Genomic DNA, 16,022 nt, shown 5'->3' on the forward strand with positions numbered 1-16,022 from the left:
CGTTGTTGCTAGGGTAGATAGGGTACTCCTGTCCTGTATTTACTGTGCCAACCTGGGCCGACGGACAGCGGGACACTAGGGCAGAAGTCCTCCGAAACTCGGGTAGGCAGATGACGATTAGACCAACGCTGTTAAAGTCCTGCATGCAGGATACAGGTGGAGGAGGCAAATGCACTGCAACAGTCACAAGGCGCTGAGCTGTACACTGGTATCTCTGGGGCCGAGGCCAACATGGTGCTCCCTCTTTGCTGCTGTTACGCTCTCGCACCTTCTGAACTCCGCAACCTCGGCGAGAAACTCTGGAGAAAGGTTGGGCAGATGAATGATGGGACCTCGGAGCAAAAGTCTTCAGATCCCGGGTCGAGCAAGCGCCGAACAGGCCCATGCTGCCTGAAACCAGGTAAACAGGGAACTTGCTAAAGTGGTGAAGAGGACTGCTCCGACCATGGGCTTGATTTTCTTGCTCCGGTCTGATCTCCCAAACATTTTCTGATAGCTGTTGATCTTCCTAGCGGACTGCAGGAGGTGTGGAGCTCACACTCCTGTCATGATCTGGTCTATGGGCGCTTGGTAGTTGCGGTTGGTCCCAATGTTGCTTAGGTGTAAAAGCAGTTGTTCTCCCACTGCTGCTGATATTTAAAAGCAGGTAGATTGATCTATCCAATGGACTGCTGGGGGAAGATCTTATATGTCTGGCTGGATCGTGGCAAAGGGTTCCCGGTAGTGGCGGCTGGTCCTATTGCTGCTTAGGTGTAAAAACAGTTGATCTTCTTATCAGATTGTAGGGGGGGGTGGATCTCACATGCCTGGCTGGATCGGGGCAAAGGGTTCTTGGTAGTGGTGGCTGGTCCTGCTGCTGCTTAGGTGTAAAAGCAGTTGTTTTCCCAATGCTGCTGATATTTAAAAGCAGGCAGATTGATCTCTCCAGCGAATTGTATGGTGAAGAGCATACACGTCTGGCTGGATTGGGACAAAAGCTCTCGATAGTGGCGGCTGGTCTTGGTGCTGCTTAGGTGTAAAAGCAGTTGATCTCCTACTTCTGATGATATTTAAAAGCAAGCATATTGATTTTTCCAACGGAATGCTGGGGGAAGAGCTTACTTGTCTGGCTGGATCAGGGCAAAGGGCTCTCGGTAGTGGTGGCTGGTCCTGTTGCTGCTTAGGTGTAAAAAACAGTTGATCTTCCTAGTGGACTGCAGGGGGAGGTGGATCTCACACTCTTGGCTGGATCGGGTCTGTGGGCTCTTGGTAGTTGCGGATAGTTCCGCTGCTGCTGAGGTGTAAAAGCAGTTGATTTCCCACTGTTGCTGATATTTAAAAGCAGGTAGATTGATCTCTCCAATGGACTGCAGAGGGAGGAGCTCACATGCCTGGCTGGATCGGAGCAAAGGGCTCTTGGTAGTGGTGGCTGGTCCTGCTGCTGCTTAGGTGTAAAAGCAGTTGATTTTCCTAGCAGACTGCAGGGAGGGTGGAGCTCATATTTTTGCAGGATCAGGACTGTGGGTTTTTGGTGGGTTGGTCCCGTTGCTGCTTAGGTGTAAAAGCAATTGATCTCCCTCTGCTGCTGATATTTAAAAGCAGGCAGATTGTCCAGGGAGAGGAGCTCTGCACTCAAACTGCCATCTTCCTCGCCTCCAAGTTCCGGATCTCGACAACTCTTTGGTAATTCTTATGTAACTCTTATGACATCTCTTATGCTATTCCTGTAAACTTTTAAGTAATCTCTGAAAACTTTTATGTAATCCGCCGTGAACCGCAAGGTATTGGTGGAATAGAAATCACTAATGTAATGTAATAAGGACTATTGGGGTGGTAGATAAGTGGGTCTAGGGGATTCTGGAGGTGGTTTGGGGGGCTAACCATGACTTATAAGGGAGCTGTAGTGAGGAGAAGACATGGCACCCTTTTTGTGAAGTTCACAGCAGTGCCCTGAAAGGTACTCCATTATTTAGGTGCCATGTCTGGGTGTTCAGTCCATCACTTTGCAGACCCCTCCCACATCCAACAGGGCTTGTTCTAGGCATTTTTCACTTGGACAAAAAGTTGGACAAAAATGTGGTATAAAGATGGACGATTTAATGACTTGGATGATCAGATCGGCAGGACGTATAGTTAGATGATTTTCGAAACGAAAAAAATTTGGACGTATTTTTCAAAAATGTGTCCTAAGCTCTTTTTTACTTTGGACGACTTCTGACTTAGATGTTCCTTTTGATTATGCCCCTCTAACTTAACAGGGGCCTTACATTGACTAATCATATTTTTGGTTACTAGGATTTTCTTGAGTATGGTATTTTGATTTTGACCCTTTTCCTGTGTCTTGTTTGGTTTCACTTAGAAAATTATTCTTACACCAGTTGGGATGCTGTGGAGCAAAACAAAAGGGGGGACCCGTTCTTGAAAAAGCCTTTGGGCGAAACTGGTTGAACCTTAAGGTCCTTCCCGAGGTTTAAAAAAATAATGAAGAAATAGCTAAAGCTAAGTACAAAAGTTTTAAAGTTGTATAAGAAAAGTTTATCGATTTGCACAAAACATAGAATATAGAGCACCAGCACTTTAAAAAATCTAAGGTCTGATGATGAATAAAAGCCAGAAAGAGAAATAAGCCTTCAAATAATTTGGCTGGTGGTTGGCTGGAACTGAAGACCATAGAGGTACTTAGAAAGGTATCATCTGAAAAAAAGATCACTTAGAAATTAGGCACTTTGAAGTTTATTATATGCAGTTGTGGATTGATGGTGTATATTACATAGACAACATCATAAACAACATTGGGCTATTTTAATAATATCTATCTTGGGTCATTTTTTAGCTAGGAAAAGTATTTTATCTTTTCCCTGTTCAGATGATATTACTATCTATCCATCTTCCTTTTGATACAATCAAAGATAACATCAATAACACGGTTGGAACCCAAGCATAGTACCGGGTAAAGCTTTGGATTCTTGCCCAGAAATAGCTAAGAAGAAAAAAAAAAAAAAAAATTAAAATTGAATCAGGTTGGGCAGACTGGATGGACCATTCGGGTCTTTATCTGCCGTCATCTACTATGTTACTATGTTAACAATAATATAAACTTAGTGGAAAAATGGCCGACTGTTTACATTTAAAAATGAATAAGGAAAAACCTACCGTGAGTTTTTACTTTTGAGTCTGCCCCAGGTTAATTAACACTTATGATCTTCAATTAAAATTGCAAGATAAACCTCTGAAATTAGATTCTGAACTCAAAGTATTGAGAATTGTGATAGTTATTTAACTCTGGAAGGCCTGGTTAAACAAGCCTTTAATATGTTGGTAAAATTGAGAATTCATTATTGTTTTAATAGACAGAATTTTGGGGTGCAATCCCTTGTACTATCTCAAATAGATTGAGGGCCAATTGAAAAGTTTCCAGCCTGACCAAGAAAGAGCAAGATTAGCATTACAATTCTTTGGCATTGAGAAACAACTATGGCTAGATTTTCAAGTCAGTCCGATGACTAGTTTGTCTTCAAATACAATCCAAAAAAACAAGGTAAATAACCCCACAGTAAATATACAGCTAAACAGAAGTGGGGAAGGAACTTAACACATCAACCTGTGATGATGCAGAGTTTATTGTACACAGACCCTTGCCGACTATTTCCTCAACAAGATAAAGACCATACAACAAGACGTTGAAACCGCTTCTTTCACTACAGCTCTAATCCAACCACCTCCACAAGAAACCTCCGACTCTTGTGCTGCCGACCAAATCTGGAGCACATTTTCACCATTAGAAAATTCAGATACTGATAAATTCCTATAAAAAAAAAACTCTCCTCTTGATGCAGCATCTAATATAATAAAATGCTAGGCCGCGCACGCGCAGTTCCTAAGTGTGTGCCGCTTTTCCGTGAGCTGTAGCGACACATAGGAAGTGCGCATGCGCAGCTTCTGGTCCGTCCTGCTGCTGCGTGTTCGCGCATCACAAAAGCTTCCCTGCTCTCCACCTATCGGCCGAAGCGCAAGCGAGCTGCGGAAGTGGTGGTGGTGGTGACCGGCCTCAGGTATCAGTTTGACGTTAGGATGGTGGGGTGGGGAGGCCTGCGGAGCCCAGCAACTTTCCGCTGCCCGGGACCCGACTCATTTGCCGCCGCCCCCCCTTCCGTTCCCGCGGGCATGACTGGCGATTTAAGCAGCGTATGCATCAGTCTTCACACGTTGCTTCGGGCCCTCCTACTGCCCTGATTTGCTCCGGACATGCCTGAGTAAATCAGGGCAGTAGAAGGACCCGAAGCAGCGTGTGAACACTGATGCACACGCTGCTTAAATCGCCAGTCGGGCCCGCGGGAACGGAAGGGGGGGCGGCGGCAAATGACTCGGACCCGCATTTGTAGTCGCCACTGTGGGAAGGGAAAGAGGGTAGAGGAAACGCTAATGCTGCTGTACAGGGAACTGGTGTGGGGGGAGGGATATGGAAGGGGGAGGGAATGCTGCTTTGCACAGACAGAGGGAGGAAGGGAGACAGAAAGACAAGAAGAAAGACACAGGGAACTGGTGTGGGGGGAGGGATATGGAAGGGGGAGGGAATGCTGCTTTTGACAGACAGACAGAGGGAGGAAGGGAGACAGAAAGAAAAGAAGAAAGACACAGGGCCAGGGACATATACAGAAAGACAAACAGACAAAGGGGGCCAGGGACAGAGACAGACAGAAAGAAAGACAGCGGGAGTCGGGTCAGGAGGGGTGCGGAATGGTAGTGGACAGCCAAGGAAAAAGAAAGACAGAAAGAAAGACAGAAATACAGAAAGCAGCTAAGGAGAGAGAGAGAAAGAAATAAAGACAGACACACACACATATATTCTAGCACCCGTTAATGTAACGGGCTATAAGACTAGTTCTTGATAAATGCTCCAGCTGGCTATTAGCAAACACCCCTGTCCGCATCATAGCCTGGCTCACTAACCTTCTGAACGGTTGACTTCACCAAAGCCAGCTCCCATCGCAAGTGGGTCAAATTGCACTCACCCCAATTCCCAAGGTCTCAAACACTGACCTAACAAATCTGGCAAACTACAGGCCTATCGCCGGCTTCCCTACACTCACCAAACTCCTGGAAACACATGTAAGCAAACAACTCTCATAAGAACATAACCTGCTGGAAAGATGGTCAACTACTTGGCAGCTAAGCTTCAATGCTAAAAAATGCAAGGTGATGCACCTGGGAAAGAAAAATCCGCACAAAAATTATGTACTGAATGGTGAGACCTTAGTTGAGACCAAGACAGAACGCGATCTAGGGGTGATTATTAGTGAGGACATGAAGGCTGCCAATCAAGTGGAGAAGGCTTCCTCCAGGGCAAGACAGATGATAGGTTGTATCCGTAGAGGATTTGTCAGCAGGAGACCTGAAGTCATGATGCCGTTGTACAGATCCATGGTGAGGCCTCACTTGGAGTACTGTGTTCAGTTCTGGAGACCACACTACCGTAAAGACATACTGAGGATCGAGTCAGTTCAGCGAATGGCGACCAGGATGGTCCTGGGGCTCAAGGATCTCACGTACGAAGAAAGACTAAAAAAATTGTGGCTGTACTCACTTGAAGAAAGAAGAGAACGGGGAGACATGATTGAAACGTACAAATACATCACGGGACGTATCGAGTCATAAGATAATATCTTCTGTCTCATGGGACCCTCAACAACCAGAGGGCATCCGCTGAAAATCAGAGGAGGGAAATTTCATAGCGACTCCAGGAAGTACTTTTTCACCGAGAGAGTGGTGGAGTGTTGGAATGGACTCCCACTGCAGGTGATTGAGGCCAGCAGCGTGACTGATTTTAAGAAGAAATGGGATACTCATGTGGGATCTCTAAGGGAATGAACTCTGGGGGGGAGGCAAATTGCAATGGGCAGACTTGGTGGGCTATAGCCCTTTTCTGCCGACATTTTCTATGTTTCTATGTTTCTATATTGAAAAACACTCATGCCTCCATCACACACAGCTCGGATTCTGACCACAACACAGCACGGAGATGCTAATGCTAACTTTAACTACCAAAGTCAAGCAATTACTAAGAAAAGGACATCAAGCCATCCATCTTCCATTCGATATTTCTGAAGCGTTTGACTCTGTCAATCACCAGCTACTCCTCAATACACTCAGTGAGATTAAGCATTGAGATTAAGCAGTATATTTCTGCATCTCGATGGCCACGTATTTGGTCTTGGAGAATGAGATGTACAGCATCAGCATCTATGAAACTTGGTTCTTTTTGTTACATCATTGTTTTTGGACCCCAATTAGATTGAATAAGGTAGATATCTCTAGATCTAATAGATGCTGGCACTGTCATCTAGACATAGGAACACTAGATCAGGGGTGCCTAATAGGTCGATCGCGATCGACGGGTAGCTCGCCAAGGCAAAGTGAGTCGATCACCCAGGACTCACTTTGCCTTGGCGATCTATCGGGCCGATCAGTCTTCCTCTCCCCAATGTCAATTCTGCTGTCGGAGAGGAAGTTTGGGCCAGCCAATCGCTGCCTGGCTGGGCGGAACTTCCTCTCCGACGGCAGAATTGATGTCGGGGAGAGGAATGCTGGTCGGCCCGAAGAAGGGAGAGCATGGGGCGTCGTCGGTGTCGGCTTTGGGGCCTGTTATCCATTGGTGGCGGTTTGGGTCCTGTTCCCCGGCAGTGGCAGTGGCTTGGGGAAGGGCAGGGAGAAAGAAAGAAAGGAAGGGGGCAGGCAGGGAGACAGAAGGAAAGAAGAGAAACAGAAAAAAAGAAAGGGGGCATGAGGAGAGAAAGAAAGAAAGGTCAGGGAGAGAGGAAGAAAAAGTTGGGGGAGGGAATGAGGTGTGGAGGAGAGGAAGCATACAGGCTGAAAGAAAGATTGGATGCACAGTCAGAAGAAGAAAGTGCAACCAGAAACTCATGAAATCACCAAAGTAGGAAAAATGATTTTATTTTAAATTTAGTGATCAAAATGTGTCTGAATTTATATCTGCTGTCTATATTTTACAATATGGTTCCCTTTTACTAAACTGCAATAGTGGTTTTTAGCGCAGGGAGCCTATGAGCGTCGAGAGCAGCACTGGGCATTCAGCGCAGCTCCCTGCGCTAAAAACTGCTATTGTGGTTTAGTAAAAAGGGAGGAAGTGGGTATTTGTCTATTTTTGTATGGTTGTTATTGAGGTGACAGTGCATAGAGTCATCTGCTTTGACCTCTTTGAAAAACCCCCGGAATAGGAATAATTAACAATTCTATGCGTACAGTGTGCGTTGTGTTTTTTTAAAATTTTATTGTTGGTAGATCATTTTGACTTGGTCATTTTAAAAGTAACTCGCGAGTCAAAAAAGTGTGGGCACCCCTGCACTAGATCATTTACTGTTTTACTGCCCTAAGATAATGATTTTCTGGAAATCAATTTGGAGACATAATAATATTTTAGAATCTGAGATTCCGTTAACTTATGAAATAGTAATTTGTGGTACCATTTTACATATCAAGGATCCCCTAGATAAATATAAAAGACATCTTTTATTAATTATGACTAGTATAGCTCTACAAATGATTAAACGAAACTGGAAAAACTAGGATCATCTCAACTTTACATTCTGGTGGGCAAGTTTATGTTTAATTTATAAATATGAGAAAATGAACGCTGATTTGTCAGGGAATACAAAAAGCTTTAAATTAATCTGGGGCCCATTGTCGTCTTTTGTAAAATTATTATAATTATGATTTTGTTGTTAGATAAAATGCACATCCATATAGGGGGGGAGGGGGGGAGAATTCTAAGATCTTTTAATTTTTAATTATTCATAAAGATGATAATAGAAGGGAAGGATGGGGGTTTTTCTTTGTGGTTTGATAACTAAGTCTGATTAATCATATGTATAATTTACATTTAAAATATGTATAATATTTCTTGGAACAGATGGAAATAATTTATAATTACTTTAATAATAAAGATTAAGATGGGTGGGGGAGGGGGGCGTGGCTTGGAGCACGCAAAATGGTCACATAACCGCGGAGCTCCCTGAACCCAGTCAACTAACTGAAAGAAAAAGTTGATTTGATTCGCTCATCCTGCGATATAAAAAAGTAAAACAGCTTCGGAAATGGCAACAACAAGGCAGGGGAAATCGGAGAAGCCGTGCACTTCCGGTGTATCGGCAAAAAGATCTAAAGTGACTCCAGTGTCGCCGTCGAGTGTCCCGATCCCGTTGGAAACAGAGGAATTCTCAGATAAAGCAGATATAATGGCAGAGCTATTTAAAATTAAATTAATGCTGACAGACAACGCTGGCAAAATTTCGGAGGTAAAGGAGGAGGTGTTGGGTCTGAGGCAGGAGATCCAGACTGACAGGCAGAGGATGTCTGTGATTGAAGAGAGGGTCGAACTGCTGGAAGTGTGAAAATGAAAGACAAACTGTGGAAAGCTTGAAAAATCAGCTGATAGATATGGAGAACAGGGGGAAAAGGAAGAACATCAGAGTGCTTGGACTGGCTGAAAATCTTGAAGGGGGAGACACTGTAACACCTAACACCTTCCAATTAAACACATACCATAAATAGATTGTAACCTACCCTCTCTAACTGAATTCCATATGTATTTTTCATACAGTTCTTCACTGTCAGTTTAATTTCCATCCTATAAGTTCACATAGAATTTTTCTTTTTTCAACCATCTTTATTTTCTCTTCTTTATTAATTTCCAGGTACTTTAGTTAGATTGTGAGCCTTCGGGACAGTAAGGGAATTTTTTAAAGTACCTTCTTACTTCTCATTTATAATCTTAATGTATATTTTCTTCAAACCGCTTAGAACCTAACGGATGTAGCGGTATATAAGAAATAAATTACATTACATTACATTACTGTACAGTTTTTAGAGAACTTACTACCTAAACTGTTACAGTTAAACTCCAAGTGGCCGTTGGAGATAGAACGGGCTCATAGAATCCCTTCAAAAAATGGCCCCAGACCCTTGATTTTTAAAGTTTTGAGATACCAGCAAGCTTTAGAAATCCTGAAAGTAGCAAAAGCGAACAAAAACTTAAATTATAAAGGGTCTAAATTGATGTTGGTCCCAGACTTTGCAAAACACACTGCAAACATCAGAAAGCAGTTTCTAATGCTGAGGCAACAGTTGAAAGAAAAAGGTTTTATGTACGGCTTGTACTATCCATCTACAATGCGAATATCTACTGGAAATAAATCCTGGTATTTTCAAGATCCTGCCAAACTTAAAGAGTTTCTATCAAAAGATGAACCGATGTCTACATAAAGGAAAATTAATTAAAGGAAAAAGAGAAAATGGAGAAGACTCTTTTTGAAGAGAAGAGAAGAGAAAAAGGAAGAAAGAAGGAAGAAAGAAGAAGTGGATTGATATTGGACCAAGTTAATTTTACTGCATTTTATTGCATGTGAAGATCTTTTGACTAATTTTTCAATATTTTGAAGCTACTGATACATTCTTAAATTAATAAGAAATTAATTATCTAAGAGAGTTATTATAAATATAATATATATCTTTACCCAACTACTAATTACTACCCATTCTGAATAATAATAACTGATTAACATAAGGAAATAAATATATAATACTAAATATTGCAAAAGGGATTATTAATAAAATAGGAAATAATTTTAGACTTTAATTAATAAATATGAAAATATATATTTCATTTAAATATTTATTTATATTGAATATATTATAAATGATTTTTAACTGAGAATGTTATAAAAAATTGGTTGAATGCTAGTATCAATAATATATTAACGCTATGACTGAATATATTTAAATTAACAGTGAATATTTTAATATACAGTGGTGCCTCACACAACGAACTTAATTCGTTCCAGGAGCAAGTTTGTTATGCGAAAAGTTCGTTATGTGAAACGCGTTTTCCCATAACAATACATGTTAAAAAAAATAATTCGTTCTGCAGCATAAAATATGCTAAGATGACATAAAAAAAGATAAATTTGTCAAAATGGTGAAAATGGTGGTCTTGCTGAGGCCAAACTCTTTGACGAGGTCACACTGTTTGACCCCACATTCACTCCTTCTAATTATTTCCCGTTTCATTTCAACAGAAATCACCTTCCTGCTTTTTTTAGAAGCCATGATATATAAAAAATATTGAGTTTATCTTAAAAGGACGACTGTATACAGTGAGAGAGGGCAGTTAAGCGCAGTGACTAACGACTGCCTGCAGTGCCTGCGCGGAAGGATGCAATACATCGGCAGCTCGGGCGACTTCGTTGTGTGAAACGAAGTTCGTTGTGTGAAACGAAGTTCGTAAGTTCGTTGTGTGAAGTTCGTTGTGTGAAACGAAGTTCGTTGTGTGAATCAAGACATGAAGTTCGTTGTGTGCAGCGTTCGTTGTGTGAGGCGTTCGTTATGCGAGGCACCACTGTACATGGAATTATAGTTAAATTTAAAAATGTTAACAAAATATTAAGATGAGATATATATTATTTTGGAAAGAAGATATAGTTATAATCTATATGAATTAATTAAATAAGAATCTTAATATAATGATATAGTTCACCGGGATACTAATTGATATGAAATACAAAAATAATAAAATAAAGGGTTAAGTCTGGGAATTGGGATTTTTTCAAGAAGAGATAATTAATAAGGAGATAAAGAATTTTAAGATACTATTATTTATATGAATAACTTATATGTATGAACTTGTATTTGAATATTCATTTTGATTTCATCACAGATAATTTTATGTAATTTGCTACAATGTAATTTCAATTTTAATGATAATAATTATTAACTAAATGATTGAATATGTATAGATATAACTAATTAAATATTACATATGTGGGGGGGAAAAAGAATAGCTGAACTTTTTGAGATGTGTTAATTCAATATGGAGGGGTATTAGTTGTCTGGGGGAGGGGGTTTAGGGTCTGCAATACCAATGTGTGTTCCAGGTCAGACAATGTTTATGGGGGGGAGGGGAGGGAGCATAGAGAGAGGGAGGGGGGTTCAGAGCAATAATATATTGATGAGGATTGAAAATGGGATAAATGTAAAAATTGAATTTTTCTTTCATAATTTTATTTTTGGGAGGGGTAAGGGATGGGGGGATTGGATGCAGGAAATATATTTACTTAATGTGCTGAGATCTGGTCATCTTTACTATTATAGAAGTATTTGCCAAAGTTTAATTATAAAATAGATGGATATAAAAATTTATTCTATTAATGTCAATGGTTTAAATCATCCTATTAAGAGAAAGAAAGTATTAACGTTCCTTAAAAAGCAAAATGCGGACATATATTTTATTCAAGAGTCGCACCTTTCTGATATTGAATCTAAAAAGTTATCTGGGGGTTGGATTTCTAAATGCTTCTTTGCACCGGCAATGGGGAAAAAAGCTGGGGTTGCTGTCCTGATAAATAGGAAGTGCACTGCTGATTTCAAATTAATAAACCATGATCCTTTAGGAAGATGGGTGCATATCAATATGGTTCTGGGAAATACAACCCTGAGTTTTTCAAACAAGTTCAACAATTACTGCTACCACTGGCTACTTCTAATTTAATCGTAGCAGGGGATTTCAATGCTGTAATGGATCCAATTTTGGATAAAAGACCAAATAGAATTATGAAATCGTTAGGTTTAGATAATTTGGTTCAATCTTGTAATTTAGTTGATATATGGCGTATTCTTCATTTTAATGATCAGGAATTCTCTTTTTGTTCTCAGGTCCACAAATCTTTTTCACAAATTGATTATATATTTGTGTCTAATAGTATAGCGCAGCGAGTGATGAATGCAGTTATTGATCCCATTGTAATTTCAGATCATGCTGGTGTGTGGATTGACTTTCAGAATAATGATATGGTACAGTTCAATCCAATTTGGAGATTTGATAATGCTTTACTTGCGGACTCGAACTTTCTGGAAGATTTTAAATTAAAGATGAATGAATTTTTTCAAATAAATAATTCGGACAATATTAATGCTGAGATTTTGTGGGACGCATTTAAAGTAACAATAAGAGGAAATATTATTTCATATTCAGCATTTATCAAAAAACAACTTAAAAAACAATATATTGATTTGGAAAACCAAATTAAAATATTAGAAAATAAATTAATTGAGAAATGGGAACATAATACATTACAAAATTTATTAAAAGTAAAAGCGAAATAATGAGATTTCTTCTCAATTTGTGAGGAAAGATATCTTCTATAAGCAAGTTCAGTATTATGGTAATTCAAACAAAGCTGGAAGATTATTAGCTAATTTTCTCAAAGCAAAAAAAAAGGAAATCTAAGATTATTGCAATTAAAGACACACAAGGCAACACACACACTAACACCAAAGATATTTTAATACAATTTCTTGATTTTTATAAAGATTTATATTCTTCTGAATCTTGTGAAAATAAAGAACAAGAAGGATTAAATTTCTTAAACTCATTTATTGGACCAAATGTTCCGGATCTTATAAAACGAAGTTTAGAAGATCCTATATCTTTAAAAGAAATAGAATCAGCATTGAAGTCTCTTAGAGTTGGATCCGCTCCAGGTGGTGATGGCTATACTGTTAAGAACATAAGAACATAAGAACATAAGCAGTGCATCTGTTGAATTCTATAAAACATTTCAAAATATTATCTTACCATATTTATTAAATTTGTATCAATACCAAATAAATAATGGGAACATATCAGGTACTATGGCTGATTCGGTAATTATTGTCTTACCAAAACCAAACAGGGATCCTACTTTGGTTTCAAACTACAGGCCTATATCTTTACTAAATGTAGATGGTAAGTTGATTGCTAAAGTTTTAGCAATAAGATTGGCAAAAGCTCTTCCTTTTATTATTGATGTACACCAAACAGGATTTATTGCTAAAAGACATTCATCAAACAATACTAGATTAGCTTTTCACTCTTTAAATTTAGCAAAAAATATGAATGATCCAGCTTTAGATGCAGAAAAAGCATTTGATAGAGTGGAATGGAGTTATATGTATCAAGCTATGGAATGGTTTGGAATAGGCCCCGGTTTTATTAAAATGATTCAGACTTTGTATAGCTCTCCTGGTGCAAGATTATATATTAATAACAATTTATCAGATAGATTTAACTTGCGTAGGGGAGTTAGACAAGGATGTCCTTTGTCCCCCTTACTTTTTGATATTGTTTTAGAACCCTTATTAATTTCAATTAATCAAACTAAGGAGATAAAGGGAATCCCATTTTCTTACTGGGAATTTAAACTTTCTGCATATGCAGATGATATATTATTATATTTAAGAGAACCGGGGAATACTGTTCCAAGTTTACTTAATCTTCTAGAGAAATTTGGGAAATTTTCTGGATATAAAATTAATTGGAGTAAATCGGAAATTCTTCCAATTAATGTTCATTGTACCAAAGGATTATTTGATTCATATTCATTTATTTGGAAAGAAGAAGGTTTAAAATATTTAGGAATTATTATCAAAAATACAATTGAAGATACAGTCAAAGAAAATGAAAAACTTTTATTAAAAAAAACTAACAGAAATGTGTGAGCAATGGAATCCTTTACATCTTTCTTGGTGGGGAAGAGTTCAAACAATTAAAATGATGATGTTGCCTGTGGTTTGTTACCAAATGAGTATGATACCAATATATTTTCAGGGGTCATTCTATAAAAAGTTAAATAATATTCTTACAAAATTTGTTTGGTTTGGGAAAAGACCCAGAATTGCTTTAGTATCTTTACAAAGACCAATTGTGGAGGGAGGGGTAAATTTTCCAAATTTTTATAGGTACCATCAAGCCTATATTCTAAGACAGGGTATGTATTGGATCCTCCCAGATCTCATGGAGAATGTACCAGATTGGCTATATCTAGAATGGCGGCTCCTGTTCCCACTACATGTAGAACACCTAATTAGTATAAACATGCCTAGACGATATAAGGATAACAGAATTCTATTGGATACTTGGAAGACATTAAGATATATTAGTAATCTATCACCAGAACCAATTGCTAAATCATTAAATCAATCAATTTGGGTAAACTCCAGGATCAAGATTGGCGGATATAAAATCGTCTGGAAACAATGGATAATTGCAGGTATACGAACATTGAATGATGTTATTTCAGAAGGATCAATGCTTAGTTTTTCACAATTGCAACATAAATTTGGATTAAATAAAACACAGTATTTTAAATGGTTGCAATTGAAGCAAGCTATTCAGGCAGGGTTCCCTGAATGGAAAACTCTTAATACTCAATATAGTCTGCAGGTTCTATGTTTCCAGGCGGATTTTTTTGGGTCACCAAGCCGCATAATGGTATAAATTGTTAAATGGATTTTTAAATAAAAAAAAGAAAACTGGACTTAGGGATATTTGGAGTATTGAGATTTGTCAGACAATTTCTGAGTCTCAATGGCCACGATTTTGGTCCTGGAGATTAAGATCTACAAAGTCAGCATCTATGAGTCAAACTTGGATGTTTTTGTTACATAAGAGTTTTATGGACCCCTACGCGCTTACAAAAGATAGATAGTACTAGATCTAATAGATGCTGGCATTGCAGAATAGAAGTTGGGACATTAGACCATTTAATTTTTTTTTGTCCCTGTGTAAATGCATTTTGGAAACTAATTTGGCCCCAAATTAATGAATTACTAGAAAATCATGTAGGACTCTCATATGATACTATACTATTCGGTACAGCAATAAGAACTCAGAGTCCGATTTCAGCAAACAATAACAAACTATTATTAATATTGACAGGGGTCGCCATGCAGCAAATAACTCAAAATTGGAAGGATTATACCAAATTAAACTATACATTTTGGTGGAATTCAGTCTGTCATATATACAAAATGGAAAAAACAATAGCTTTACAACAGGGAAATATTCATAATTTTAAGAAAATTTGGGAACCATTGACTCGTTATTCCAATGATCAGATTTCATAGCACATTAATAATGGATATATTAGAATGGGGAGGGGAGGGGAATGTATATTATATGGATTTAAGAATTGAAAAAAGGGGAGGGGTATATTTTATTGATAAATGAATTATTTGTAATCACAATTTTTCATGTATTATTTGAAGTTTTTATGTACAATTAAAATATTGTAAGAATGAAAAATTTATAAATAAAATATTTAAAAAAAAAAAAAGATGGGTGGGGGAGGGTAATGATCTGTATGGATATTGTAAAATCATAAGTGATGTCTAAAGTGTTAATGTATAATCTATGTTGTTTCCACTTATTGAAAGTGTTTTAAAATGAATAAAGATTATTTAAAATAAAAAAAATACACTCAGTGAGACAGGCATCACTGGCACAGTTTACAACTGGTTCAGAGACTTCGTACAGAACATATAAGAACATAAGAACTGCCATCTCCAGATCAGACCTTTGGTCCATCAAGTCAGGCGATCCGCACACGCGGAGGCCCAGCCAGGTGTACACCTGGCGTAATTTTAGTCACCCATATCCCTCTATGCCTCTCGTAAGGAGATGTGCATCTAGAATGGTGGATTCCGCAATAACCTCCTCTGGGAGAGCATTCCAGGTGTACACCACTCATTGCGTGAAGCAGAACTTCTTGATATTCGTCCTGGACTTGTCCCCCCTTAGCTTCAGTCCATGTCCTCTTGTCCGTGTCACATTGGACATTGTAAATAATTTTATTTTCTGCTCTATTTTGTCGATTCCTTTCAGTATTTTGAAAGTCTCGATCATATCCCCTCGCAGTCTCCTTTTCTCAAGGGAGAACAATCCCAATCTCTGAAGTCGTTCCTCGTATTCCAAGTTCTCCATATCTTTTATTAGCTTAGTTGCTCATCTCTGCACACCAGCAGTTTTATATCCTTCTTTAGATTGGGAGACCAATGTTGGACGCAGTATTCCAAGTGTGGTCTGACCATTGCCCTATAAAGCGGCATTATAACTTTCTCTGATCTACTCGTGATTCTTTTCTTTATCATGCCTAACTACCTTGTCCGGAAAGACGATGCATTCTCAATAAGTTGCCGGCCTTCTGCGGTGTTTC

General features: G+C 38.8%; 1 protein-coding gene across 2 annotated transcripts in view; it reads right to left on the reverse strand.

Moving 5' to 3' along the window:
- KLC4 (kinesin light chain 4) overlaps positions 1-16,022 on the reverse strand; it is a 370,771-nt gene that overhangs the window by 157,054 nt on the left and 197,695 nt on the right. The window contains exon 10 of one of the 2 annotated variants that reach the window (XM_033937471.1): positions 12,515-12,546. The exons of the other annotated variant lie outside the window; for it this stretch is intronic. Coding sequence (XP_033793362.1) covers positions 12,542-12,546 — 5 coding nt within the window. The 3' untranslated portion in view covers positions 12,515-12,541. Of the gene's footprint in view, positions 1-12,514; positions 12,547-16,022 lie in introns of those variants that run through there. 2 annotated transcript variants of the gene reach the window in all.

Source organism: Geotrypetes seraphini, chromosome 3 (genome assembly GCF_902459505.1).
Source record: "Geotrypetes seraphini chromosome 3, aGeoSer1.1, whole genome shotgun sequence".
Classification (NCBI taxonomy): Eukaryota; Metazoa; Chordata; class Amphibia; order Gymnophiona; family Dermophiidae; genus Geotrypetes; species Geotrypetes seraphini.